Source organism: Phaseolus vulgaris, chromosome 7, assembly GCF_051622355.1.
Source record: "Phaseolus vulgaris cultivar YP4 chromosome 7, ASM5162235v1, whole genome shotgun sequence".
Classification (NCBI taxonomy): domain Eukaryota; kingdom Viridiplantae; phylum Streptophyta; class Magnoliopsida; order Fabales; family Fabaceae; genus Phaseolus; species Phaseolus vulgaris.
The window spans coordinates 34767073-34794871 of record NC_143504.1 but is presented as its reverse complement, the minus strand read 5'-3'; the positions used below and the strand labels follow the sequence as shown (position 1 = coordinate 34794871).

The following is a 27799-nucleotide window of genomic DNA, read 5'->3' as shown; positions in this document are numbered from 1 at the left end:
GTTTAACTCAGAAACAAGTTTGCATTTTATAGAAAACCAACTTATAACAGATTTTTGAAAAACAGTTAAAGCTGTTATAAAATGAACATATTGAAAATAAAATGAACAGATTTATTTTCAAAAGCAGTTAGAGAATTTGTTAAGTGAGGAGACTTAGTCAACCATTCTGGTGCTGAGATAAAACTGAAAAACGTTTAAGCTTGACATGGCACCAAAGACAAAAAGAATCTATTCATTTACAGATGAACAGATTCATTTTTCAAAACGAAAACAAAGAAAGTTTAACTATTTAAAACTCAGTCGTTTTGAAAAGAAGAAGACTTAGTCAAAATACCTGATGCACAGAATCTAATTTTACAAGACTTAGCCAAGGCATCAGTGAAAAAAATGAATCTGTTTATTTCGAAAAGAACAGATTTATTTTTATGCAGTAAACGTGTTTTTGTGTAAAACATGTGAAAAACAGTTTAAGAAAACATATGCTTGTTCTTATCACATGGCCAGTGGTTATGAGGTGAGTTACTCAGCAAAAAGCTACTCTTAGACAACCTCTAAGCACTAACTAAGACATACTTAAAGCAAAGCAAAAATACACATGAAATGTACATATAAGACTTCATCAAACACTACATATTGGTCTTCATCAAACACACTCTTGAAGGGGCAGCAACCATCTTCAACAATCTCCCCCTGTTTGATGGAGACAAATACCCATAGCTAACCTCATAGCATTGTTGCTTTAAGTACTTGCACCAGATTTTAAACCAGAATTGCACCTGCACTGTACCAGATTTTAAACCAGAAAAAAAACAGCAGTATTGCATAGCATACAGAATTGGTTTAAAGGTGCAGAATTAACTCCCTGTTTCAGCTAGCTCATGGTGAGCTATTTTTCTCCCCCTTTGGATTCATCAAACAGCATATAAGCATAGGGAATAAAGGGATATAAAGCAGAAACCACAATTATAATAGTTCAGAAACATAAAACCAAATTGTTCAGCAATACAGAAACTTGAAAACTGATAATGAAAGCATTAAAAACAGAAAACTACTGATCCTTGTAGTAAAGCTCTGCAAGCTGTACCTGAACCCCTTCAATCTGATTATCAAGGTGTTGGAACCTTGCATGAGTAGTCTCAAAGTGTGCCCTTTGTTTTGCAGACATGACATCAAGACGGTACAGCACTTGCCTCTCAAACATAGACATTGGTTCTCCACGGTATTCTGGACTTTGATAGGCAACTATGGCATTTGCAGCAACTTCCTCATGTTCAGATTGGGCAGCAGGTGAGTCATCATCCATAGGAATAGCTTCATCCTCATCCTCATGTTCTGCTTGAGTGTCCTTCTCCTTGAGAACCACCCACTTGTTTTCAATTTTGTGAAAACCCATTTTGGTGAGAGTTGAAGTATCAATCTCACTTACAGCTTTGATAGGGTCATTTCTCTCATTTGTAACATCCACACCAAAGTAATCAATTAATTTGGAAACAAGAATAGCATAGGGAAATCTGTAATCAGCCAACCTTTTTGACTTGAGCATGTGTTCATTGACAATGAACACCCAGTTTACCTTAATCTGGTTCATGATGCAATATAGGAGAATTAGATCCTCTTTATGTAGGACAGCATGGTTTGTCCCTCTTGGAATCAGTTGCCATGCTATGATGTATGCAACTAGACGTGGAGTGAGGTTCAAATGTCCTGCATGGAACCTGTTTATACTCTCTGTAGGATTCCTCATGCAACTCCTGTAATATTGCAGCTTGTTGAATTCTGAAATTCCACTGGTATTTCCTTTCCCTACTTTCAGTCCAGCATATTTTATTCCAGATACAGAATTCCACACCTCACTTGTGATCTTCATCTTGGTCCCTTTCACATAAGAGACAACATTCTTCCCGTCCAATATGATGTTAGTATAAAATACTTTAACCAAGTCAGGATAAACATTACCCGTTAATTCCAGCATCTTTTTCAGTTTCTGGTGCTTCAACACAGCCCTTGTTTCTACCAATTTTTCAGATTTCAGCCAGTTGAAATCCAGCACCTTGGGTATGTTGATCTGCTTCCTGCTTGTTTCATGAATGTAGGCATTGATGCCTTCTTCATTTCCAGCGAACCATCCTTCTAACACACCTTGAGAAGTAGTTTGCTTTCCTTTGCTTTTCTGTTTTTGTCTTGAAGACGAAGCCATGTTTTGAACCTGAATTCTTTTCTTGATTTCAAATGGTGAGAATAGAAAGAGAATGGCCAATGTGGGTAGCAAGTATTCACACAGATTTATAGCAGAATAAATGGATTGATATGGCAGTTATGAGTGGATATGCATGAAGATATTATGCTCTGAATTTGTGCAGAGAATCTTTGAAAATATGCACCAAATATTTAGGGTCACGATGCATACACTCAAATTCTTATTGAGCACCCAAACCATCAAATCGGTTACATAACCATGACCAAAACCGTCAAAGGTACAGAGGTTAATGCCCACTAAGTCAGTCAAGCAGTCAAAGATCAGAATTTCTCTTTCCTAGTCATCAATGCATATCAGTGCAGAAAATAAACACATTCAATTGCGAATAAACAGATTTAATTTTTCACTGCTAGGTACAATTGACATTTATAATACCCAATTCATTAAGCAGAAAATTAAACCTATCTTTGGCTAATGGTTTTGTGAACAAATCAGCAAGTTGTAAATCAGTACCAATGAACTTAATATCACATGTTCCATTAGATATATGTTCCCTTAGAAAATGATGCCTTATTTCAATGTGTTTGGTTCTTGAATGCATGACAGGATTTTTGGTTAAGTTGATTGCACTTGTATTATCACATAGCAGAGGTATATAGTTAAGTAAGATACCAAAATCATTCAATTGTTGTCTTAGCCATATAGTTTGAGCACAGCAACTCCCTGCTGCAATGTATTCTGCTTCAGCAGTGGAAAGAGCTACACAAGCCTGCTTTTTGCATTGCCATGAGATCAAGCTTGATCCAAGCAAATGACAGGTTCCACTTGTGCTCTTCCTATCAATTTTGCAACCTGCAAAATCTGAATCAGAATAACCAGTTAAGCTTAATGAAATATTACCTGGATACCACAAGCCAACTTCTTTAGTTCCTTACAGATACTTCAAAATCCTTTTGACAGCATTGTAGTGTGATTCTTTAGGAGCAGATTGAAACCTTGCACACATGCATACTGCAAACATTATATCTGGCCTGCTGGCAGTAAGATACAGCAGTGATCCTATGAGTCCTCTGTATTTGGTTTCATCAACAGAAATTCCAGCTTCATCATGATCCAAATGACAGCTTGTTGAGAAGGGTGTGCTGATTGGTTTACACTTGTCCATTTCAAATTTCTTCAGCAAATCCTTGCAATACTTAGCTTGACTTAGGAAAATGCCATCCTTGAGTTGTTTGACCTGCAAGCCTAGAAAATAGTTCAACTCACCCATCATTGACATTTCAAACTCACTCTTCATGACTTTCACGAAAGCTTCACACAATTCTCCATTGTTTGATCCAAAAATGATGTCATCCACATATACTTGGACTAGAATTGAGTCATCTCCTTTCTTCTTAATGAACAAGGTCTTATCTGAGGTGCCTCTGTCATAGCCTTGAGAGGTGAGAAAATCACTTAGCCTCTCATACCATTGCCTAGGAGCTTGCTTGAGTCCATAGACAGCCTTTTGGAGTTTGAACACATATTCTGGATGTTGATGGTCTTCAAAACCTGGTGGTTGTGAGACAAATACCTCTTCATTTATATAGCCATTTAGAAAGGCACTCTTCACGTCCATTTGAAATAGCTTGAACCCTTTGATGCATGAAAAGGCAAGCAGCAGTCTAACAGCTTCTAACCGAGCCACTGGTGCATATGTCTCATCATAGTCTATTCCTTCTTCTTGATTGTACCCTTTAGCTACAAGCCTAGCCTTGTTTCTGGTGATCACTCCATGCTCATCCATCTTATTTCTAAATACCCATTTTGTTCCAATTACATTCATCTCTGGTATTCTAGGAACAAGAGTCCATACCTCATTAAGAGCAAACTGATTCAGTTCCTCTTGCATAGCTAAAATCCAGTTGCTGTCCTTGAGGGCTTCATTCAAATTCTTGGGTTCAACTTGAGATACAAATGCCATTGCTTCACAAAAATTGTTCAAGGATTTTCTAGTTGACACTCCTTTCTCAATGTTCCCAATGACATTATCAAGGGTTAAGTCTCTTGGGGTTTTCCACTCTTTTGGCAAACCTGCAGCTGCAGTAGATTCTTGTATAGCATGTGTATCAGCAGTATCAAAATGAATCGATTCATTTTGATTTAAAACAGATTTAAATTCATTACTGTCAGGGTCATCAGCAATTTTAGATAGGCTATGATCAGTTTCATCAAAAACAACATGCATTGATTCTTCTACTATAAGCAGCCTTTTATTGAAGACTCTATATGCATGACCATTCAAAGCATAACCAATGTGCACACCTTCATCAGATTTAGCATCAAACTTACCAAGATTTTCTTTGCCATTATTCAATACAAAACATTTACACCCAAATACTCTAAGGTGACTCACAATAGGTTTTCTGCCCTTATACAATTCATATGGGGTTTTCTTAAGAATTGGTCTTATTAAGGTCCTATTTAAGACATAACCTGCAGTATAAACAGCATCAGCCCAAAAGTACTTAGGAAGATTAGATTCATTTAACATAGTTCTAGCAAGTTCCTCTAGTGATCTATTTTTCCTTTCAACTACACCATTTTGTTGGGGTGTCCTAGGGGCTGAAAAGGTATGAGCTATCCCATGCTTCTCACAGAACCTCTCAAACTTAGCATTTTGAAACTCTCCCCCATGATCACTTCGAATTGATTTAATGCAGCAACCATTTTCATTTTCCAGAATTTTTGCTAATCTCTTAAAGGCAGAATAAGCATCATGTTTATGTGCAAGAAATAAAGTCCATGTAAATCTAGAGTAATCATCCACAACAACTAAAGCATACAAATTTCCAGCCAAGCTAGCAACTCTAGATGGACCAAATAAGTCCATATGCAACACATCCAAAGGATTTTTTGTAGAGACAATATCCTTTAACTTGAAAGAGGATTTGATTTGTTTACCTTTCACACAAGCATCACAAAGCCTGTTATCCTGAAATTTAATGTTAGGTAAACCAGAAACTAAATCTTTAGATTTCAATTTATTCAAGTGATTTGTGTGTATGTGAGCTAACCTCCTGTGCCACAACCAAGACTCATCACTTCTGGACAACAAGCACTCATTTGAAGAGTTAGTTTCCATGATATTCAACAAGTAAATGTTATTCACTCTCTTACCAGTAAACAGTGCCTTACTAGATGAATTACTTGAGATTGTGCAGCCACTTGACTCAAAATTCACTTTGTATCCTTTGTCACAAAGCTGACTTATGCTGAGAAGACTATGCTTGAGTCCTTCTACATACAGCACATTCTCAATGGTTGTTGAATTCCCTGTTCCAACAGTTCCTCTGCCCAAAATCCTCCCTCGGTTATTATCACCATAGGTCACATGTCCTTCTGCTTTGAGCTTTAAGCTGGTGAACTTTGTAAGATCTCCAGTCATATGCTTGGAACATCCACTGTCCAAGTACCACTGGTTTTTCTTGCTTCCAATCTGCAAAACATAATAAAAAATATACAAATGGTACCCTTTTCAGTATAGGGTCCAGCACAAATTAAAACCTTCTCTTTGGTAGCCATTTTGCTAAGTTCTTAGGAACAAGATGCTTTCTAGCAATGCAAGACCTAGATGTATGACCAGATTTCATGCAGTAAAAACAGGTTACATGAGATGCCTTTTTGCCACTGTTAAAAGCTGAAAAAACTGATTTTGCTGGAACAAAAAAACTTGAAAGCTTTTTGACATTGGTTGTATTTCCAGGGGTATAACCAAGTCCATTCTTATTGAAAACAGCATTCTGTGATCCAAGGAGAGACTCAAGGTTTTCTCTTCCCTTGGTGAAATTGGAAAGGGTTTTCAGCAAATATTCCACTTGTTTTTCCAATCTTTTGCAGTTTTCACAGTTTTTAATAGAGGCATGCAAGCAAGTCAGTTCAAGGCTTACCAAATCTGTTTTGGCCTTATGCAGTTCTTCCTCAAGTGTTTTTACTTTAGGTGCAAGCACATTATTTACCTTTTGCAGCTTATTACATATTACAGCTAGCCTATTGGCTTCCTCATGTGTTTCCTTGAAGGCAGCAAGCAAATCATCATAGTTATCAGAATCAGCAGAAAAATTATTTACTGATTCAGAGCTTGACTCCTCATCCTTCATCATGAAGCACAAATTATTCTCCTCATCTTCTGTTGAAGAGCTGCTGGTTGAGGATACTTCATTTTCCTCCCATGAGATGTAGGCTCTTCTTCCTTTGTTCCTTTCAAATTTCTTGCTGGCAGATTTGTCCTTAGTTTGATTGTCTGGACAATCTGTTTTGATATGCCCTGTTTTGCCACATCCAAAGCAACTATATATAGAGGAATTTAAATCATTGGGTTTAGGATACCTTCTTTTCTGCTGGTTCCTATTTTTGCTTTTCTTCCTCATGAATTTGCTGAATCTTTTTGTAAGAAGGCTGATTGTGTCATCATCTTCAGCATCTTCTTTTTCTTCCTTGATCTCATCCAATTCAGTTGCTTTCAGTGCAAGACCTTTGGGTTTTCTCTCTGTTGTTTCCTGCTCTTTAAGTCTTTTAAGCTCTAGCTCATGCTCCATCAGCTTTCCAAACAGTGCAGCAGTTCCCAATTTTGACAGATCACGGCTTTCAGAGATAGCTGTCACCTTTGGTTGCCAGCTTCTGTCGAGGCACTTCAATATCTTTATGTTGAGTTCCTCTCTGTCAAATTCTTTTCCCAAGCCAGTGAGGTGATTCACAATATGGGTGAATCTTTTCTGCACATCAGCAATGCTCTCCTCGGGTTGCATTCTGAACAGCTCATATTCTTGGATGAGTGCATGTTTCCTTGACCTTTTCACATCTTCAGTACCTTCATGAGTCACTTCTAAGACTTCCCACATCTCCTTAGCCGACTTACATTGAGATATCCTGAAGAACTCATCCATTGTCAATGCAGAGGTTATGATGTTCTTGGCCACAAGATCATGTTGAGCCTTCCTCCTTTTGGTCTCATTCCATTCTGATCTTGGCTTTTCAACTTGTTCATCCTTGACAACCTGCATTGGCACATAAGGTCCATTGACCACAGCTTCCCAAATTAATGCATCAATGGATTCCATAAAAATTCTCATTCTAACTTTCCAAAATGCATAATTCATTCCATTAAACATAGGTGGTCTATTAACAGCAGAACCTTCAGCAAAAAGCACATTGAACTCAGACATTATTACAAACAAACTTGATTAAAATACAAGTCCTAGCTCTTGATACCAATTGTTGGGTTTAATAGTGCCAAAGTTCAAGAAGGGGGGTGAATTGACCTTTTAAAACTTTCTCGCAGAAACAGTGTTTAACACAGTTTTACAGAAAATAAATCGATTTATGTGAAAATGAACAGATTTATTTCAGCACTGTTTTTGTTTGAAACGCTTTTAATTCAGCAAGGTTAATCACAAGATTATGCAGTGAGAATTTCCAGCAGCACACACACAAATATCATATTTGAAAAACAGTGAAACACAAAACAGCAAGCTTCAATTTCAAGCAAGTGATTAAGGTTCAATTGATAGCATGCTAATTAATTGAGTGACCTTTGCAAACAAGCTGTTCCAGTGGCTTTTAACAGACTATGAGTGTTCTTCTTGATGTCAAGCAATTTTCCAGAAATTAAGAACAATGAATCACAGAACAGCAAGCTTCAACTTTAAGCAATTTGTTTAAGATTCAATTAATAGCATTTACAGTTTCTTGAGCAGCCTTTCACAGTCAATCTGTTTCAATGGTTTTTAGCATATTACATATGTTCTTATCAGATTCAAACACCTTTTTCAGAAATCAAGAACAGTATGCACAGTGCCCAGAAAGAACAGATTTATTTTCAATTGAACAGATTTATTTCTTTGCTGTTTTATCAATTATGCAGAAACGAAATTGCAGAGAGAGAGAGAATGAACACAAGCAATTATACTGGTTCACTCAACCTGAGCTACATCCAGTCTTCACCAACAACAGGTGGAAATCACTAACACACAGTACAACCAAGTACAATTCCCACTGTTCTTGAAACCTACAAGAACTTAGGTACTCTTGCTGAAAAACCTATTTCAGCATACACACACACCCACTCTTCAAGAACACCTATCAAGAAGAGTGTTCAACCAAACTATTACAAGAAAGAGATGTGAAACGACTACACCTGATTGAGGATACACAGATCTGCCTTAAACCAGTAGGCAAGATTGCTAGAACAGTAGCTGCACCTCACACCAAGCTATTTGAACCAAACCAAGAACAAGCACTTTGTGATTTTTGAAATCTTTGAAGAACAAATGCTAATCCTTTGTAAACACTTAACTCTCTGCTGTCAAAACTTGTTTTTGCAAATGTATGAATTGTTTGAATCGTTGTTTAACTCAGAAACAAGTTTGCATTTTATAGAAAACCAACTTATAACAGATTTTTGAAAAACAGTTAAAGCTGTTATAAAATGAACATATTGAAAATAAAATGAACAGATTTATTTTCAAAAGCAGTTAGAGAATTTGTTAAGTGAGGAGACTTAGTCAACCATTCTGGTGCTGAGATAAAACTGAAAAACGTTTAAGCTTGACATGGCACCAAAGACAAAAAGAATCTATTCATTTACAGATGAACAGATTCATTTTTCAAAACGAAAACAAAGAAAGTTTAACTATTTAAAACTCAGTCGTTTTGAAAAGAAGAAGACTTAGTCAAAATACCTGATGCACAGAATCTAATTTTACAAGACTTAGCCAAGGCATCAGTGAAAAAAATGAATCTGTTTATTTCGAAAAGAACAGATTTATTTTTATGCAGTAAACGTGTTTTTGTGTAAAACATGTGAAAAACAGTTTAAGAAAACATATGCTTGTTCTTATCACATGGCCAGTGGTTATGAGGTGAGTTACTCAGCAAAAAGATACTCTTAGACAACTTCTAAGCACTAACTAAGACATACTTAAAGCAAAGCAAAAATACACATGAAATGTACATATAAGACTTCATCAAACACTACATATTGGTCTTCATCAAACACACTCTTGAAGGGGCAGCAACCATCTTCAACAAGACAGTTATTTAACCAAGTCAAAAACAGTTTTAAAACCTTCAAACAAGCCAAGTGACAAACAACCGATTATTTCGAGGTTTCAACCGATTGTTTTTCTCTTTGCTTAGAAAAATACTTTTCTCTTTTAAAACAGATTGAGCAAACTTGTGCAAGGGACTAGGAGTGATCTTTACAAGGATTCTAAACAACCTAGACTAAGCCCAAACGAAAAGCAGCACAACTTCAACCTTCACCATAGATTTGAAACATCAAAGTAAGAGAAATCTGCACCTTTTTCTTTACTGGTTAACTAAGCCCAAGTTTTTCTTTGATCCACCTAAACACATCAATATGGTAAACTATCCCAATAATAAAGACACACTTATTCCGATGTTTCCAAATTTCACCTACAATTGCAATCCACACCATTCCCTAGATTCTGAGAATCTGACCATTAACATTCAAAGGGAAATTTAAGCTAAAACGAAATTAGAATGTATGGCCTTAAACGAGAGGCGGGTGAATTGTTTAAAGGAGGTTTTCGAAAAAAATTTAAGCTAAAATGAAATTATTTGCAAGAAACCATATTAGGAATTCAGTTAGCCAAGAAACAAAGCTCAAAACAGCAAAGCACCAGAAAAACAATCGGTTGTTTATACCAGCAAAATAATAACAACTGAAGAGATACACAAACAGTTTATACTGGTTCACTCTTCAACCAAGAGCTACATCCAGTCCCCAGAATCCACTGGACAATCCACTAAGCAATCAATTACAGATTACACACAAACACCACCAAAAAAGTGACCTTGATCCCCTTAAGAAACACACTTCCTTTGGCTCAGCACACACCAAAAATGTTGATCTTGACAACCTCAAGAGCACACAACCCTTCTTGCCTTTACAACACCAGAATGTACAAAATATTCAGAACGAATTACACTTGTTACAGAATGAACTGAAATCAATACAAATGTAATCCTATTCCACCCTCTCTTGAGAAAACCAAAGCTCAAAGGTGAAAACCCAAATCTTGAAAGCAATCTCTGAAAAACTGAAATATGTTTTTCTCTTTTCTTGTTTTTTATAAAACATTAACAAACTATTTATAGCTTTCAAATATTGGTCAAAGCATTTAAAACATGAGCGCATTCAGTTTGAAAATCATTTAAAACACACTCAACTAACAAAGCAGATTCTGTTAAAATTTTCAAACAAACAATCGATTATCGATTGTTTTGGTTTGACATCAAGTCAACCAACCAAAACAGTTTTCAACATTTTCAAAAACATCTAAGAGTAAAACAATCGGTTGTTTCGACAAAACAACAGGTTGTTTTTCACTTAGTTTGAAAAACATTTTAAACTTAAAAGATTTGAAAACACTTAAGCTTTAGATTTAACAAATAGTGGATTACAAAGATAAACTACCCAGATCCTACTCTAAAACACAACAACAACTTTAAGCAACTTCAGCCTTCCATCAAACACTAGGATTTGGATTCTTCAAAGCTTTTGATCGCACTTGATTCAACATTATATTGAGTGAGTGACATCTCAAGTGGCAGCTCTTACATCACTCATCTTGGAGTCCCTCTGCTCAAAGTGGCGTGAATTCCCTTTCTAATCCACAAGTTCTTTTCATCCCTTCATCATTTCCTTCTTTATTTGTGCCATTATCCATTTCCATTTCATGTTCTTTAATGTTTCTTCCATTCGGCTATTCTTTATCATTTTAGTCTTGTTTCGTTTGCTCTTTTATGTTCTTTTCAATTCCGCACCTTTGCATCATTGTCATCATATTATTGTGTTTTTATCTTTCTCATTATGAAGTGAACCTTTACACTTACTTAACCACTTGGTTAAGTTTGTGTCTAGTGGAGATATTCTTAGGTTTCTCACATTTAAATTGCCAAAATCCAAAATCTAAACAAAAGTGAAACCTTTAAAATGTGCAATCTAAAATCAACTCACATCTTGTGGTATCAGAGCATGGTTTTAATAGTACTTATCTTTGTTGAGTTGATTTCTGCCTTTAATTTTTCAGCAAATTTCAATTTTTTATTTTATCTTTGAGCAATTTAAATTCTGCCTTTAAATTCCTGTCATTTATAGTTTCTGTCCTTTTATTCATTAAGCATTTCAAATTTGTCTTTGTGAATTCCGTTTTTTATCAAATTTTTTTTTCTCTTATCGCTTTTGCTTGCGTCTGGTGTTCTTAGTTTTTCATCTTTTCTACTTATTTTTATTTTAATTGTGAAGAACTAAAACCAAATTAGAAGTTGTTAGAGTAACGGTTGATTTAATTCCAAACATAGATTACAAGCGTTCATATAACTTGAATCCCAATATCTTATCTCTTTTTGAAAATTGAAAAGTGAATCCCATCTGCGTGCATAAAATCATCTGAAAATTTGAATCTGTCAATTCAGGACAAAAAAAATGAAAAAAAGAAGAAGCAAAAACAACACAAAATGTTTCAAGTGCATTCACTTTCCAACTTTCACTTACAAAAAGGGGTTCTAACTATATGACAAATTGTTTTCGTAATTGTGGAGTTTAATCCCACTTTCTTTCTCAATTTCTAAAACTTTTCAAATCTTCATAATTAAAGTTTAACTAAGTTTCCTTGCGTCTATTTCATGCTTTTGTTGTTTGTTTTGTTCAAGTTTTTGTCTTCACCTTAATTCCTTTTGGTTTCTCTTTGTTTTAAAGCTCTCTTTTCTTGTCTTTCTTTGTTTCTTAAGATTTTTTGGGGGTACGTTAGTGAGCAAGTGTAAGAGCTTTGTCATCTTTCACTTGAGGTGTTGCTACAGGTGTAGACCCTTTTGAGGGAGTATCTTTATCGAGTGATACACGTGAGTTAAGGTTTCAACTGTTTGTTTTAACTAACCGTCTGGTTTCTTTGTGCAAGTTTTAAAGGCTCATTTCTCTTTCAGGGAGTCTTCCAACCCTCAATCCCCTCAGAAGGCATGTCTTTTGGGGGAATTAGCCGAAGCCCAAAGAAGTTTGGCCCAAAAATAAAAGGATATGAGACAACTGCTAGAGAGAATGCAGAGGTTAGAAGCCAACCAAGAAAGCATGGTCCGAGAAAGGAGGCGAGAGCCTAGGCTCCATACATGACATCACATGTACTACAGGAGTTATGAAGACGAAGACCAAGATTGGAGAGTGCATAATTTTGAAGAAAGGCTCCACCGACACCAACATCAACCAAAGAATTATTTTCCTTTTGTAAAGTTACCTAGTTTTAGTGGGGATAGTCACCCAAATGCATATTTAGGATGGGAAGCTAAAGTGGAACAAATCTTTAAAGCGTATGAGGTCGAAGAGGACCAAAAAGTTAGGTTAGCTTCCCTAGAATTTGTAGACTATTCCAAGCAATGGTGGCATCAGACTATAATGGACATTGGGCTAAATAAGAGGCCAGTTGTGGTCTCTTGGAGTGATTTAAAGTTATGCATGTGCACGATTTGTTCCTCCTCATAGGAAGGAACTTTTGTTGAAGCTTCAATGGCTTCATCAAGGACCTAGGCTGGTAGATGAATACTTTAAAGACTTAGAAACTACTTTGACTAAAATTAATATGCATGATAGTGAAGAGTCAAAGATCACTAGGTTTGTGAGTGGTTTAAGGAGAGAAATCCAGGATATTGTAGAGTTATATGAGTACTCTTCTTTAGAGAAAGTAGTTTCCCTAACCATCAAGGTGGAATCACAACTTTTCCAGCAAATAAATTTAAAAAATACTCATAGTAAATCTTCATCGAAGGATAAGAACGAAACTTCTACAAAAACTTTTCCTTCCGAAACCACTTCTCACCATAGAGTTTCTAAAGGCAACTCTTCCATCTCTACCCTTAAGTCACCCACTAAAACTTCAAGCACAAAATGTTTTCAATGTTTAGGTTTTGGCACATAACTGTCAATCACTACAAGAAAATAACAATTTAGTCACCGAATTCAACGACCGAAAATGAGTTGTCACAATTTGCGACCGGAATAATCACTAAATACCCTTAGTGTCAAATTTGTGACCGAAATAGCGACCAAATGAATAGTCAATGATGTTAGTTAGTTTAGCCACCGAATTAACGACTAAACAGGAGAGTGACAAAACCATCAGTCGCTAAAGTGGGTGTTCTAAATAAATTGGGGAAATTATATCTGCGACCGAATTAGCGACCAAATACATTTATGTTTTAGTCACCGATTTCTGTTTGGTTGCTAAATGGAGTTGTTTATTTTTCAGCCACCGAATTAGTCACTGAATATGTTTATTTTTTAGTCATCGATATTTTTTGGTCACTAAATGTATTTGTTTATTTCTACCACCAAATCAGCCACCAAATATGTTTATTTTGTAGTCACCGATTTTCCTTTGGTGACTAAATATAATTGTTTATTTTTTGTCAGCGAATTAACCACTGAAATAACATTTTTATTTTTATTTAATTATGCATATATTAAAATAAAATATAAAAATTAAAATTGTGTGATTTGGTGGTGGCAATGTAGTTGGATTTGGTGGTGGAGTAGGTTGTGGCAATTAAGTGCAAGGTAAGAGTGTTAATTCAGTTTTATGTTGATGAAAAACAATAAGAGAGAAAGAAAAAGGAGAATGTTGAAATGGAGTTGAAGCTATAACTACTGTAAATTTTGTGATTAAATAACTTCATTCCTAAATATAGGAGAGATGAGTTTATCAGGAAGGAGGGGGTGCCCAGGGGAGAAAGAGAGGTCAGTAAACAACAGGTTACGAAGAGGATGAGTAAGGAGGTTTGGAGGTAAAAAGAAGGGAAGGTAGGCCGAAGATTCCCAGGTGTGAAGAAGTCCTACACAGGAGTAGTAAGAAATAAGTCACAGGATACGTGGAAAGGACCCATTGTCATAACCAAATCACGTGTTCTTCCCTGGATGACGAAGAGTGTGGTGGAAGATATTGTTAAGGGAGGAATGAGCATGGTAAAAGCAAGGAATATGGGTAATAATCTAGTTCTTTTGACACCAAAGAATGAAGAACAGATGGAAGATATTATAAAACTGAATAACGAATGGTTCCAGAGTGTGTTTGAGGAAGTAGAATCATGGTCTGAAGCATGTGTAGCCATCCTAGTCTGGGCAAGATGCTATGGTCTACCCATTTTATTATGGTTTAAGGACTGCTTATCAAAGGTGGTCGGTGAAGTAGCGTCTTTGGTAGCCATAGACGAAGCTACGTTATTGTGGGAAAATTTGGAGTTTGCCCGTATTCAAGTGCAATGTGAGGATGTCCAAGGCTGTTAAGATTAATGACAAAATCTATAACATTAGCATTGAAGAGGAAGTGGCCAGTCAAGGGGGAGGAGTGTGTAAGTGCACCTTTAATCACTACGTTTCATCAGATATTGTATCTTCGTCGGAATCCTTCGTTGAAGAAACGATGTTTTCGGAAAACAACAACGAAGTTGGGGAAGGAATCACCGGCGAGCTAGGTCGACGGCCTGAGGAGGAGTCAGAAGGAGGTCGAAAGGGACGTTCAACAATGCAGTCAAATTCGTTACACTTGAAGGAAGTTTCAGAGCGTGGGAAGGATAACCTGCAACGTCACCATGCGCCTTGCTCTAATGTAGTAAGACGTGACCAAGAAGTGGGGCAGCTTTATCAGTAACACAAAAGGTCAATGTCGTGTGTTCTCCATGTCAAAAAGCCTTAGTTAACCTAACTGGGGTTTTTGAAACTCTTTGTACAAAAATCATAAGGCCCAACTTAGGTGAGGCCCGGGTCAGCGAAAGTGGAGCCCACTCGAATTTTGGAGGCAACAGAGGTGAGGTCATGGGTTCAATGAGAGAAGAAGAAGGGACGAGTGTTCTGAGAGGAAAAACAAGGGAATCTTAATCGAAGGAGACGTAGAGGCTCAACAGTTTTTCTCCAAGGGATAACGGATTGAAATTATTAAGCTCTACCTTCGTTCTTAGTGGAAAGAAGACCCATTCACAGTTTGATGGCAGCAGAGGTGAGCTCGCGGAGCTAATGAAAGACGGAGTGAAGATTAGGACTAGGGAAGGAAAAACATGGGTCGTATCGGAGCCTTCTATACCATTGAAGACAGGAAAGTTCGCGGAGGCAAGGTGCTCTGACTCTCTCTCTTCAGGGGACGCTGGTTTGAATTACTCGAGAGAAGGTCCCCAAACCAATCTCATCAGCCGCTGAGATACGCGTGATGATGTAGGTAGCAGAGGCATCGCTGGAAACATGTTTGGAGAAGAATATCAATTTGAGGAGGGTTGCTACAAAACACCAGAGAGGATCCGTAGGCAGATAGCTCAAAGAGAGTTGAGGGATCTGTGTATACAACCTTGTTGGAGATCTAAAGGGGGACAAGCGTCCCTTCATTACGACAATAGCTCGTCTTCTAGGTGCAGTATTTTCTCAAAGGCTGAATCCGCTAGTGATATTGTTAATTGTAATAATCGTCTAAGAAATGAAAAGGTGGTAGTTGAATATGTCAGAATATGGGAAGTAGGCAAACAATTGGGAATGGAGTGTTGTTCCTGCCGGTTGACCAGAATGTGCTTCGTGCGTAGCTGTGACTCACGTATCAAGGACACCTTCGTCTTGGTTCCAGATCTTCACCCTACACCGCCGTGAGTACCTGAAACAGAGAGAACAAAGGGCGCCCTCGCGGTCGTTTGCACTCCGACGATCAAGTCAGTAGGCAGAAAACACTGTGCGCCTCCGTATTGGAACACCGTAACTGCGATGTTCTGAAGATGCGTAATTGTATTCTAACGAACTTTTCTCTGGTGCTCAAATCACTCGTGCGTACAGTGTGTAAGCGTGCAAATGATTAGAACATACCTTACTAAGCTTTCAGAAAAGCTTATATACCTTGGGTGTTAGTGTTTACTGCGACGTGGCTTCTCTGACTTAAGCGCAATTCCACGTAGAAGGCCTTACGACGCTGTAACCCAACTTAGGGAAATCCCAACGCATAAGTCTTCCTTCCTCGAAGTGCATCTGGCGCAAGGGGTGACTACCTAGGTGCCAACTCATGCGCCCCAGCCTCTAGTCACTCGCCCTGGGAGTGTATCTGCCTTCCTTTCGTACCATGCACGTGGATTACCCCTAGGGTGTCGCCCTCTTCTAGGTCGTATCTGTCCCAGGGATTTTCCAAAGGTGGCGCGGGTAGCCACGTCCTACACCCCATGCATGAGTACTTCACGAATCAGATTACTCCCTGCCGGTACTGGGAATATGGCCTTGAAGCCACCTTTCTCTTCTTTTTATTACCGTTCTGAGGCACCGAGGCCCGAGGCCTCATCGCCCGTACCGTGGCCAATTATCGTGTTGCCCCCTCCACGGTCTTCCCTGCCCGTGGGTATTGGGGGTGGCACCATCTGGGCCAAAGCACGCTCTTAGGACAATGAGTCGCCTTTGAGGTGGGAGACGTTTAAATCTGGCGACGCCCACACCTAGCGACGCCCACACCTGGTGACGCCCACATCTGGCGACGCCCAAAGCGGTCAATGCTAACTCTCCTCCTTGGAGCCCCTTGGTGGGTCCCACCATATGTTTGACTTTGGTCAACGCCCGAGGATGGGTCGGTACACAAGCCCTCCAATCTTGAGCTGATAACTGTTTTCAGCGAAAAGACTAAGGCCTCGCCCTACCGTCCATGTGGTGTTCTGATGACGTGACATTCTCTGAGTTGGTAATGTGACGCTTTCTGCGCTGGTGACGTGACACTTTAAGTCACACTTTAATCTCTTGACACGTGGCCCAATCGCACGGCCACCACTTAACGTCTCTTGCGTTCCTCAAGTTTACGTTATATCTTTCAAAAATCGCGCGCTTCAGTTACTATTTCATCACTTTTCCCATTCCTACACACTGTTCACCTTCTTCTCAAAGCTCTCTCTGTATTCTCTCTTCACACCCCAAACTTTCGTCAACCCGATCATTCAAAGGTATGGTTTTTCTTCTTTGATGGCTCTTTCTCTTGATTGTTTGTACTGATATAACTGCCTGGGTCTGTTTATTTTTCTCGCATTCACGCTTTTCCTTCTCATTTCTTCATTCCCTCCTTTTCTTAACCTCTCGCGTGGGTAGGGTTTCTTCCTCTTTTTCGTCTTGACCCTCATTTGTTGAACCTTTACTCTTCTTCATTCTTCAGTTTTCTCCATGGCGCGTACTAAAACGACTGCCAACCCTCCACCTCCCAAGGTCAACTACAAAGCCCTATACCCTTGGCCCCTGATGAGTTGCTCGGTGAGTGCTCAAGCCTAACCTCCCTAAAAGATTGGAGGGACCACATGGGCGAACTAGGCGCTTACCAAGGCAGTGTCTTTGCCAATAGGCACGATATCTATATAGTTGTGCGCCCTTGCACACCTGGGGAACCTGTTTGCGTAGACGAGCGATCAAACAATGGGGATGCCTTCTTCTTCCTCTACCAAACTATGTTCAAACACATAGGCCTGCGTTTTCCCTTCTCTGGTTTCGAGAGGAAGCTCTTAACCGAGATCAATGTCGCCCCTGCCCAGCTACACCCCAATAGCTGGGCCTTCATCAGGGAATTTGGGATTCTATGCGGGTACTTCGGCCAACCCCCTTCCGTAGACATCTTCCTACACTTCTTCGAGGTCAAGAAGCAAGGGAAGAGCCTCTGGATGAGCTTCAGCGGCATCGCTGGAAGGGTCCTCCTATCTTTGTTCCAGCAATCCTACAAGGGATGGAGGGGCAAATTCTTCCGGGTGTGTTGCACCGAACATGACCTCACTGCGCTGGATGGCTTCCCCTTATACTGGTGAAGAACGTGAAGCTGACGAAGCCCAAGACTTTGGATGAGCTACCCTCGACTGATCGAGAGGTTTTCCAGATTTTGGCCAGCGTGGGGGTCCTTGACACTGCTGAATTGATAGCCCGTGAATACAACTCCGAGGCCCTCACCCAATACATTAGTATGGGATCTTCTCCCACTTATCTTCTCTGATTTCCGCTTTTGCTAGTGTTTACCTTGCTTGCATATGAATTGTCTGTTTGCTTCATGTTGTAGCTTAGCCTGTGCCTAACCTCTGCTCTGTTTGCTTTCTTGGTGTAGATTCAAAAATGGACAAGAACAAAAGGTTGAGACTTGTCAAAGCCTTGATAGCCAAAGGCAAAGCTGCGTCCAAAGGAGCTGGGGACTCCACGCACCCAGCCTCTGAACCTTCTCCCCCAACTTCTCCAACATCCCTCAACCAAAACCTTTCGCACGCCACACCTCACCAAAATCTTCCCTCTCCCAATGCCACTCACCCTCCTACCTCTCCACCACCCATCGTGGCAGTGCCCCTTACCATGGTTGAGACCGCCACCACACTAGCCCCCCTTGACAAAGGCAAAGGGGTGGTGATGGTTCCTTCCGATGATGATGAGGACTCTGCAGATGGACAAGTCTTCAAGAGGAGGAGGACTACCAAGGTTGTCACCTCCAACTCTTCCTCAATTCACGGGGCAGAGTCTTTAAGGGAGCACCCTCCAAGCGTGATGTGAATGCAATAGCAAGAATACAAGATTCTTTGACATTCTTAGGAACAACTTGAGTTGGTCATAAATTGGCACTTTAATTAGAATTGGATCAATGTTCTAATTCAAGAACTCACCAAGACTTTGCACCGAACCAAAGCTCACATGGAAGTCCATATATTGTCAAATTGAATCAAGCAACAAGAATGGAAGAAAACACAATTGAACTCAGCTAACAACAGAAAACTACCGAACAGAAATTGAAGAAAATGCTAAGAAACACAAATTCAAACGGTAAAAAGGATGAAGAACACTAAAACATTGGAAACTACCGATTGAAATTGCAAGAGATGAAAGAATGAACACTTATTGAATGAAGCTTGCTGGATTTGAGAATTTGGAACTGCATTCACGCCACTTGGAGTCTTGTTCCAAGATAAGTGAAAGGTTGGCGCCACTTGAAGCTCACCATTGGCACACAAGATAAGGCAAAGGAAGAAGAAGACAACAAGACTCACAATTTCTCTCTAAACTTGAGTATAGTTTCTCTACTTCTAATTTCCAAATCTCCATTTTACAAAGGCAAGCACCTTATTTATAGCCTAAGAGGTGCTGAAAAATAGGTGGGAAAATTCAAATGAAACTCATTTGAAATTCCCACAAAAAACAAGTCACATGGGAGGTGTGACCTTTTTCTACTATGACACCTCCTAAAAACTACACCTACACCCCCCCTACTAAGTCACATGGACAATGTGACTCTCTCTAATACATTCACACCTATTTATTTAATATCCACACCTCCTACAAGAGTCATTCAAATGATGCTCTTTTATTTAATACTTGGTCTTGCCCCTCATGGTTTGGACTTGGGCTTCTTGGGCTTGGGCCTTCTTGGGCTTTGGGCTTGGGCCTCATCTTTTGCAAAGACTAATAAGAAGAACTTTAAATGCTTTGGCCCTTGTCCATTTCTTCTATTGATAACATCTTTTTGATTTTCATCATACTCCCCAAGTTGGAGAGAATTCGTCCACGAATTCAGTACTCCTGCATAAAACAAAGTCAGTTTGCAATTAGATAAGAGAATACAAGAAGAAATAGGCAAACATGACTTAGTACGTTGAAATGTTGGGAGTTCAGAAAAAGATGTCCTATACATAGCCCATGTTAGAAAAGATTGTTTAGAAATGATATTATTTGGAAAACTAGAAGGTATGAAAAAATCATCCTTAACATTCTTCATCCAATATGGTGTATAAGTAGGAACCTTGGGTAATGAACAAGACAAAGAAGAAGGATACCTTGTAGGCGTAGCACGAGTCAACAAAATTGAATTAGTTGAGAAGGTATTATGACTCGGTTTATCATGTACTTCATTTGTTTTTTCATTTTCTCTTCTAGTTTCTTTGGGATTGGTCCTATATGCAGGGCTATTTGGTAAAGAAACCTCGGCCATGAAATCTATTTGGTGTTCAATCCCTCTTAGAGGTTGTAAGCCTTTAGGAGGATCTTGAAACATATCTTCATATTCTTTTACCAAATTGTCCAAACATGTGGGACTATCCTTAACCGACTCACATTCAAAGTTCTTCTTATTAGTTCAAACATGTGGGCTAAAGCATTTAAAGTTCTTCTTATTAGTCTTTGCAAAAGATGAGGCCCAAGCCCAAAGCCAAAGCCCAAGAAGGCCCAAGCCCAAGAAGCCCAAGTCCAAACCATGAGGGGCAAGACCAAGCATTAAATAAAAGAGCATCATTTGAATGACTCTTGTAGGAGGTGTGGATATTAAATAAATAGGTGTGAATGTATTAGAGAGAGTCACATTGTCCATGTGACTTAGTAAGGGGGTGTAGGTGTAGTTTTTAGGAGGTGTCATAGTAGAAAAATGTCACACCTCCCATGTGACTTGTTTTTTGTGGGAATTTCAAATGAGTTTCATTTGAATTTTCCCACCTATTTTTCAGCACCTCTTAGGCTATAAATAAGGTGCTTGCCTTTGTAAAATGGAGATTTGGAAATTAGAAGTAGAGAAACTATACTCAAGTTTAGAGAGAAATTGTGAGTCTTGTTGTCTTCTTCTTCCTTTGCCTTATCTTGTGTGCCAATGGTGAGCTTCAAGTGGCGCCAACCTTTCACTTATCTTGGAACAAAACTCCAAGTGGCGTGAATGCAGTTCCAAATTCTCAAATCCAGCAAGCTTCATTCAATAAGTGTTCATTCTTTCATCTCTTGCAATTTCAATCGGTAGTTTCCAATATTTTAGTGTTCTTCATCCTTTTTACCGTTTGAATTTGTGTTTCTTAGCATTTTCTTCAATTTCTGTTCGGTAGTTTTCTGTTGTTAGCTGAGTTCAATTGTGTTTTCTTCCATTCTTGTTGCTTGATTCAATTTGACAATATATGGACTTCCATGTGAGCTTTGGTTCGGTGCAAAGTCTTGGTGAGTTCTTGAATTAGAACATTGATCCAATTCTAATTAAAGTGCCAATTCATGACCAACTCAAGTTGTTCCTAAGAATGTCAAAGAATCTTGTATTCTTGCTATTGCATTCACATCACCTGGGTATACTTCTTCCTTCTCTTTTTCATTCCCAATTAATTCTAAATACTTGACATCTTTGATAAAAAAAAGTTTAGGGATGATATTCAAAAACCTCCTAAAGATTCTCCCCTTCTAAGAGGATTTTCACAAGCAAATCATTTCTTCCCTAAACATTCTCTACAAACATGGTCGGTATCTAGAATTCACTGATGTGAACTCCCTAAAGCTTCATGAACATAAGTTTGTTATATCTTCAAACTCACCCCACCCAAACATGATTTTTATTGATTTTTTCTAGTTTGAATGTTTAATTATTATTATTAAAAATTTATGTGTTTCAGATTTTTTTATTTGAAGACAAAATCAATATTATTCTTTTTAAAAACATCCAAAATGTTCAGCGTAATTTACTTCAGACCATGTATTATCTAATGTAAATTTATATCAAATTTAATACAATATATGCAAAGTATATAGTCCGACATAAATTTTAGACATTTTTAATTTATTTTTTAATAAAACTTTATTTCCGACTATGTGCTGATCCGACATAAAATAAAACATTTACGTAAAAAATTTGATTAAGCGTATTTACCACGAGAAACTATTAACAAACCTAAAAAAACTCAAAATAACATATATGTAAAAAATCTCATTTTATATCAGTGTACCATATACATCATAATTATTCCATCTAATTCACGGCTAGTTAATAAGTAAATTTTGCCTCTTTCGGTGTGATAAAATATACGTCACCAAGTTCGGACAATTTTTTTCCATAGACAAAAGTTGAATTTGGATCTGCTTGAGATAAAATATTCAAATTGCTATAATAGAATATGTCATAATTCTTTGCTGAGCTGGGTAGCGGTAGCTTGTCGGATTTAAACATGATGAAGTGATCAATACAATATATATGACTTTAATTGTGTCGCCCATGGTTCTCAGTAAAATACATGCATAATATAATATGAAGAATTAAGAAAATAGACACAAAATGTATTACTATATTCTATTCTCTTAATTAACTTTGCTTTCTTTCACTTAAAGATATTTCTCACGTAAAATAAGATATATTTTATTACTCTCATCCAAAAAAATTGGACTCGTCTTAATATATCATGATTTTCCATTAAAAAAACTTGTCACTTCATTACTTAATAATAACAATCGGTGTAAGAGCCGTATAAAAAATAATTAAAACGAAAATGGTAAGCAATGATAATGATATATGACAAATAAGTAGAATAATTATGTGATATAAGAATGAGGACGAGAATTTTCTTTTATCTAATTGCCCCCTAACGTATTTCTTCGTGTATATTACGATATTTTTATAAAAAAAAAGAGAATAGAATAAGATATGTTAACTGAATAAAATTATCCTCACTTATTGATTCCCCATATTATTAAACATGATTTCGTCAAAGAATACCAAAATAGGCAAAAGTTGGAGACATGAATTTAACTGTGCCATGTCTAGTCTCTAAGTAAATAAGGACAACACTATGCAAGTTGGGGATAAAATTGAAGATATATATGGTATTGAATTGAATTTTTTTTTTTCTATGGGTTTAAATAATAGAAGCCACTTTTAATAGTACATATACTACTTTTAGTATAGTTAGTATAGTTTGTGGAGTCTCATCAATCTGTGGAAGCATAATGTTGTCTCTACCCCAATCAGATACACCTTCAGAAAAGTGTTGTGAATGAAAACATAAATCCAGTGTTGCTAATGGATTGAACTATACATGCACAGTGCCAGAAAATCTAAGATTCTCGTTTAAAATGTATGAAATAAGACTTTGCCTAGTTGCACATTGATGACAAAGATTTGCACCATCTCCACATCTAGCATGCTCGTGGCAAAACATAGACATAGTCGAAGAATCGAATTTATACATTTCAAATAGAGAACCTTCTTGGAAACAAATCTTGGTCAATGTACTTTCCTAGATTGAGAGAGAATAAATCATTATTTTCCTTAGATTTGACACATTTTCCTACACACACTATTTATATAAGCATCTAAGGCAATAACAAACATCACCGTACAGACTCATAACGCTAACAATCACCTAGCTAGGTCAAGAATAGAAAAGTTCACAACAATTAGGTCCAAGAAGAAGAAGATGGAGGAGAACCAGAAGGGGAAGCAGGGAAAGGAAGAAGTGCGGTACCGCGGCGTGCGGCGGCGGCCGTGGGGGAAGTACGCGGCTGAGATAAGGGATCCATCAAAGCAAGGGTCGAGGGTGTGGTTGGGGACATTTGACACTGCTGAAGAAGCTGCTAGAGCTTATGATCGCGCGGCTTTTAACTTGAGGGGTCATCTTGCTACTCTCAATTTTCCTAGTGAGTACTATTCTCAAATAAGGGGTTCACCACCTTATCCACCTCATTTAGCACCACCTTCTTCTTCCTCTTCTCATGCTGCTGGATGCACTTCTTCCTCTGGTGCATATCATAGGCCTGTTTTCGAGATTCCTTGTTTGGATGATAAGGTTTTGGAGGATCTTCTTGGTCAATCAGAGGAGAACAAGAAGAAAAAGAAGGGAGAATAGTACTACTCACCCATAATTTCTCTGCTCTTTCTTTTCCTTTATTAACAGCTATATACTAATAACTCAACTGAATCTGATCACTCTTCAGATCTCCAAAAACAAGCAAATATTTATAACCTTCATTACCTATGTTTGTAAAACTTTCTGTTTCTGGAGGAAAAGAATAAACTCTACTTTAACTAATTACGTACTGCCTTTGTTTTTTTGAGATGTTGGGGCCATACACATGCATGTGCCAGTATTGTAAGGGATAATTATATGATTTGCACTGCGAAAGAATTGCCTCAGATGAAAAATAAGAGTGATTATAGAACATTAAAAATATGTTATAATCTATGAAAGGGAAATGTAACACTATATAAGAAAACGGGATTTTATTCTGATATAAACATGCAAGGAAAATGGAAAATGCTTTCCCTTCAGAAACATGACTATTTCAACTGAAAATGTATGCATTTATTGTAGAAAATTGATCTGAAGAGTATAAATAATTGTTTGTCAACAATTTCTTCTTCTGTTTTTGCCCAAAGGTTTCCAATTAAATTTTAGAACTAACTTGTTTGACCCGTGTTAAATTTTCAAGATATTGTTTAAAGGTTGGAATACATTGATTGTGTTTTTATGCTTTTTTTTTTTTTTATCAGCAATGAATAAATAAAATTAAAGGGGATACTTCAGGGATATCCCAACCCATATACAGTAACCACAAGTGGACTTCCTATATCATCCACAAAAGAAACTCTCCTTTATGGTTGGAGCAGAACAACCTTAAAGTGAGAAAAACATACCCAAATATATAACCAACAGGTTACCTCAAAGCAACATTCAACCTTACCGAAACACCCAGAATCGAGGCCACCTACATTCACCTCGCCACACGACGAGTTACCCATGCACGGAATAACTCGCCATGTAACTTACTCTGGTGAGCACTAAGTGCCACGAGGAGCACAATCTCTGCAAAATCGCCTGTCGCCAATGCTTCTCGCCATGTATGCTTTGACCTAAGGAAACCCCGCTCTCGAGGAGGATCCACTCGGGAAATCCCCTCGTCGACGGCTGAGCTGTTCCTTTCATCTCATTGCTCTTGTTGAGGTTAACAGACATCTTTATCGAACCAACACGTCTGAACTTTCTCACCTAAACTCCAATAGCTTCAAATAGCTTTCTGGAAAACCCAGCGATGTGTCTACCTCGGCGATTTCCAGTATCTGATCTTCTGTTCTTCGAATACGGCAATGATGCACAACTTCAGCGACCACCGACTACGCACTCATGGAGATCGCCGCTTCATCGACCGGCGATCATGTTGACCTTTGCATAACTTCGGCGACCACCGACTACACACATATGGAGAACGCCGCTTCATCGACCGGCGATCATGTTGACCTTTCGACGACCACCGACTACGCACGCATGGAGATCGCCGTTTCATCGACCGACGATCATGTTGACCTTTGCATAACTTCGACGACCTCCGACTACGCACGCATGGAGATCGCCGTTTCATCGACCGGCGATCATGTTGACCTTGTATAACTTCGGCGACCACCGACTACACACATATGGAGAACGCCGCTTCGTCGACCGGCGATCATGTTGACCTTTGCATAACTTCGACGACCACCGACTATGCACGCATGGAGATCGTCGTTTCATCGATCGGCGATCATGTTGACCTTGTATAACTTCGGCAACCACCGACTACACATATGGAGAACGCCGCTTCATCGACTGGCGATCATGACATCCTTCCCCATTTATTTGTAACTTCTAATGCAGATAAGGGGGTTCAGCATCCAATCTGTAAAAGAATAGTTAAAAGAGGAGCCCCTGTGCTTTAGCCACTGCCAGGACTTAAGCTGGACTTTCTGAACAAACTTCTCCACACTTGCTAAGGACCCCTGCATCTGCTGCAAAACTGTGCCTACTTATAACCTCTAATGCATAACATTGGGTTAAGAACCCAGTCGACATATGAGTAGCTAAAGGACTGCACGTTATATTTTATCCAGAGCCAAGATTTAAGTTGTGCCTTCTGAAACACCTCTTCCGCATCAACTACCCCTTGCTTGAAGACAATGAGATTCCTTTGATCCCAAATACATCTAATGATAGTTGCCATACGCCTTTCCATATCAGATTTTGTTTATTACTGATATGGCTCAGACAAAAGCTAGTGAAGTGCAGATTTAAGACATTTTGTTGAACAAAAGATATACCTATCCACTTGAGGCACATCAACCACACCCTTTGAGCATGTTTACACTCCAGAAAAAGATGTTGGCATGACTCCTCCTTGGAATGGCACATTGCACAAAGCGTGGTATTCACCGTTACTCAAATTCATCATTGTTGGGATTCTCCCTAGCAGCACCCTCCAAGCAGTGGTCACGACATTTGGGAATGCCTTAGCCTTCCAAAGGAGCTTGAAGACTTCTAAGCAAGGGCCTCTAGATTGCTTGTCTAAGCAATCATAAGCAGAATTCACAGAAAATAGCCTTGTTACTTCCTTCCCCCACACCTGTACATCCTTAACATTCTCTTTCATATTAGCCCCATTTAGCAGCATAAGAAGATCTGCTTCCTTTGCGGACTCCCATTCAAATCTGTTACGTCTCCATTCTAGGTTCCACCTCCATATTGAATTAACCCAAACACCTACCTCGCCCACTGTTTGGCCTTTATTTAGGGATAGGGAGTACAATCTGGGAAACAATGATTTGAGATCATTACTTCCAACCCACACCTCCTCCCAAAATTTTACTTTGTCCCTACATCCTAATTCCCAACTTAATTCTTCCTGAAACCATCCCTTTCTTCCTCCCTCCTTACATAGTTTATTGAGGTCTCTCCACCACCACGATTGAAGTTTAATGGGAGTTTGAGTGCTTTCGGTCTCCAGCCCATATTTTGATATCAAAATGTCCTTCCACTTTCCTTCCTCCTGAGAGATAAAACGCCATTTCCACTTTGCTAGAAGAGCATAATTAAACTTTCGGATATCTCTTAAACCCAGGCCTCCCTCCTCCTTATTCCTGCAAACATCTTTCCAACTTACCCAGGAAATTGGTTTATTTGCTTTACCCCACCCCCATAAGAATCTCCTTTGAATGCTAGTAATCTTTTTGCAGACTATGTCCGGTGCTCTGAATAGAGAGAGATAATACAGGGGTATGGCAGTAATACTCGTACAAAAATACTCAAAGGACCGCAAAATACTCGTACAAAAATCATTCATTGAAGATTTGTTGTTAGATTTACCTTGGTATAAACTTTGTATTAATTATGACTATGTATTAATTAAAATATTTCTCCTTCCTTTTTATTTTAGGATTCCTTTCCTAAAAATGAGGAATTATTCTTTAGTTATGAAAAAACAAAATCTAAGTAATTATATAAATGTCGTATTCTTCACCGCTTACCAAGTAAAGTGGAACATATATATAGTAAACAAGTTGTATAAAGATTATAATTTAATAATATTTTTGAATCAATATTTAAATCTCAAAATATAAGATAATAGTTAAATCATCTCAAGCATTAAATATCAAAATATAAACCTCAAGAAAAGCCTTTCAGAACCCCTGTTAAATACTATGGGTTTAAGAACCTCCGTAAAATATCATAGGTTTCAAAACCTCTGTTAAATACCATGGGTTTAAGAACCTCCGTCAAATATTATGCGTTTAAAAATCTCAATAAATTACCATGAGTTTCCAAATTTTCGTAAAATAACTTACCGTTTGAAATAACCTTCAATCCCATTTTCTACCATCTCTAACCATCATCTTGATTCTCTCTTCCACTGTAGACACACTACTCTTCGACACAGACTCAATGGCCACTGATGACAGTCTTAACAAGGAATCACAATTCAGCCACATTATATCTATTATATATAAGAAGAAGAAGAAACACTAAATAAGGCACTATCTTCTTTTTACTCCAATATTGTTT

The 27799-nt window shown here is 38.3% G+C and overlaps 1 protein-coding gene across 1 annotated transcript; it reads left to right on the top strand.

Moving 5' to 3' along the window:
* Positions 1 to 23329: 23329 nt before the first annotated feature.
* Positions 23330 to 24025, top strand: LOC137828181 (ethylene-responsive transcription factor ERF098). Its single transcript, XM_068634645.2, has one exon. It carries the CDS (start codon positions 23411 to 23413, stop codon positions 23837 to 23839), a length of 429 nt encoding a protein of 142 aa, XP_068490746.1. The 5' UTR covers positions 23330 to 23410; the 3' UTR covers positions 23840 to 24025.
* The last annotated feature ends 3774 nt before the right edge of the window (positions 24026 to 27799 follow it).

Coding starts and splice junctions, on each gene's coding strand:
- LOC137828181 (XM_068634645.2), top strand. CDS start 23,411: ATGGAGGAGAACCAGAAGGGGAAGCAGGGAAAGGAAGAAGTGCGGTAC.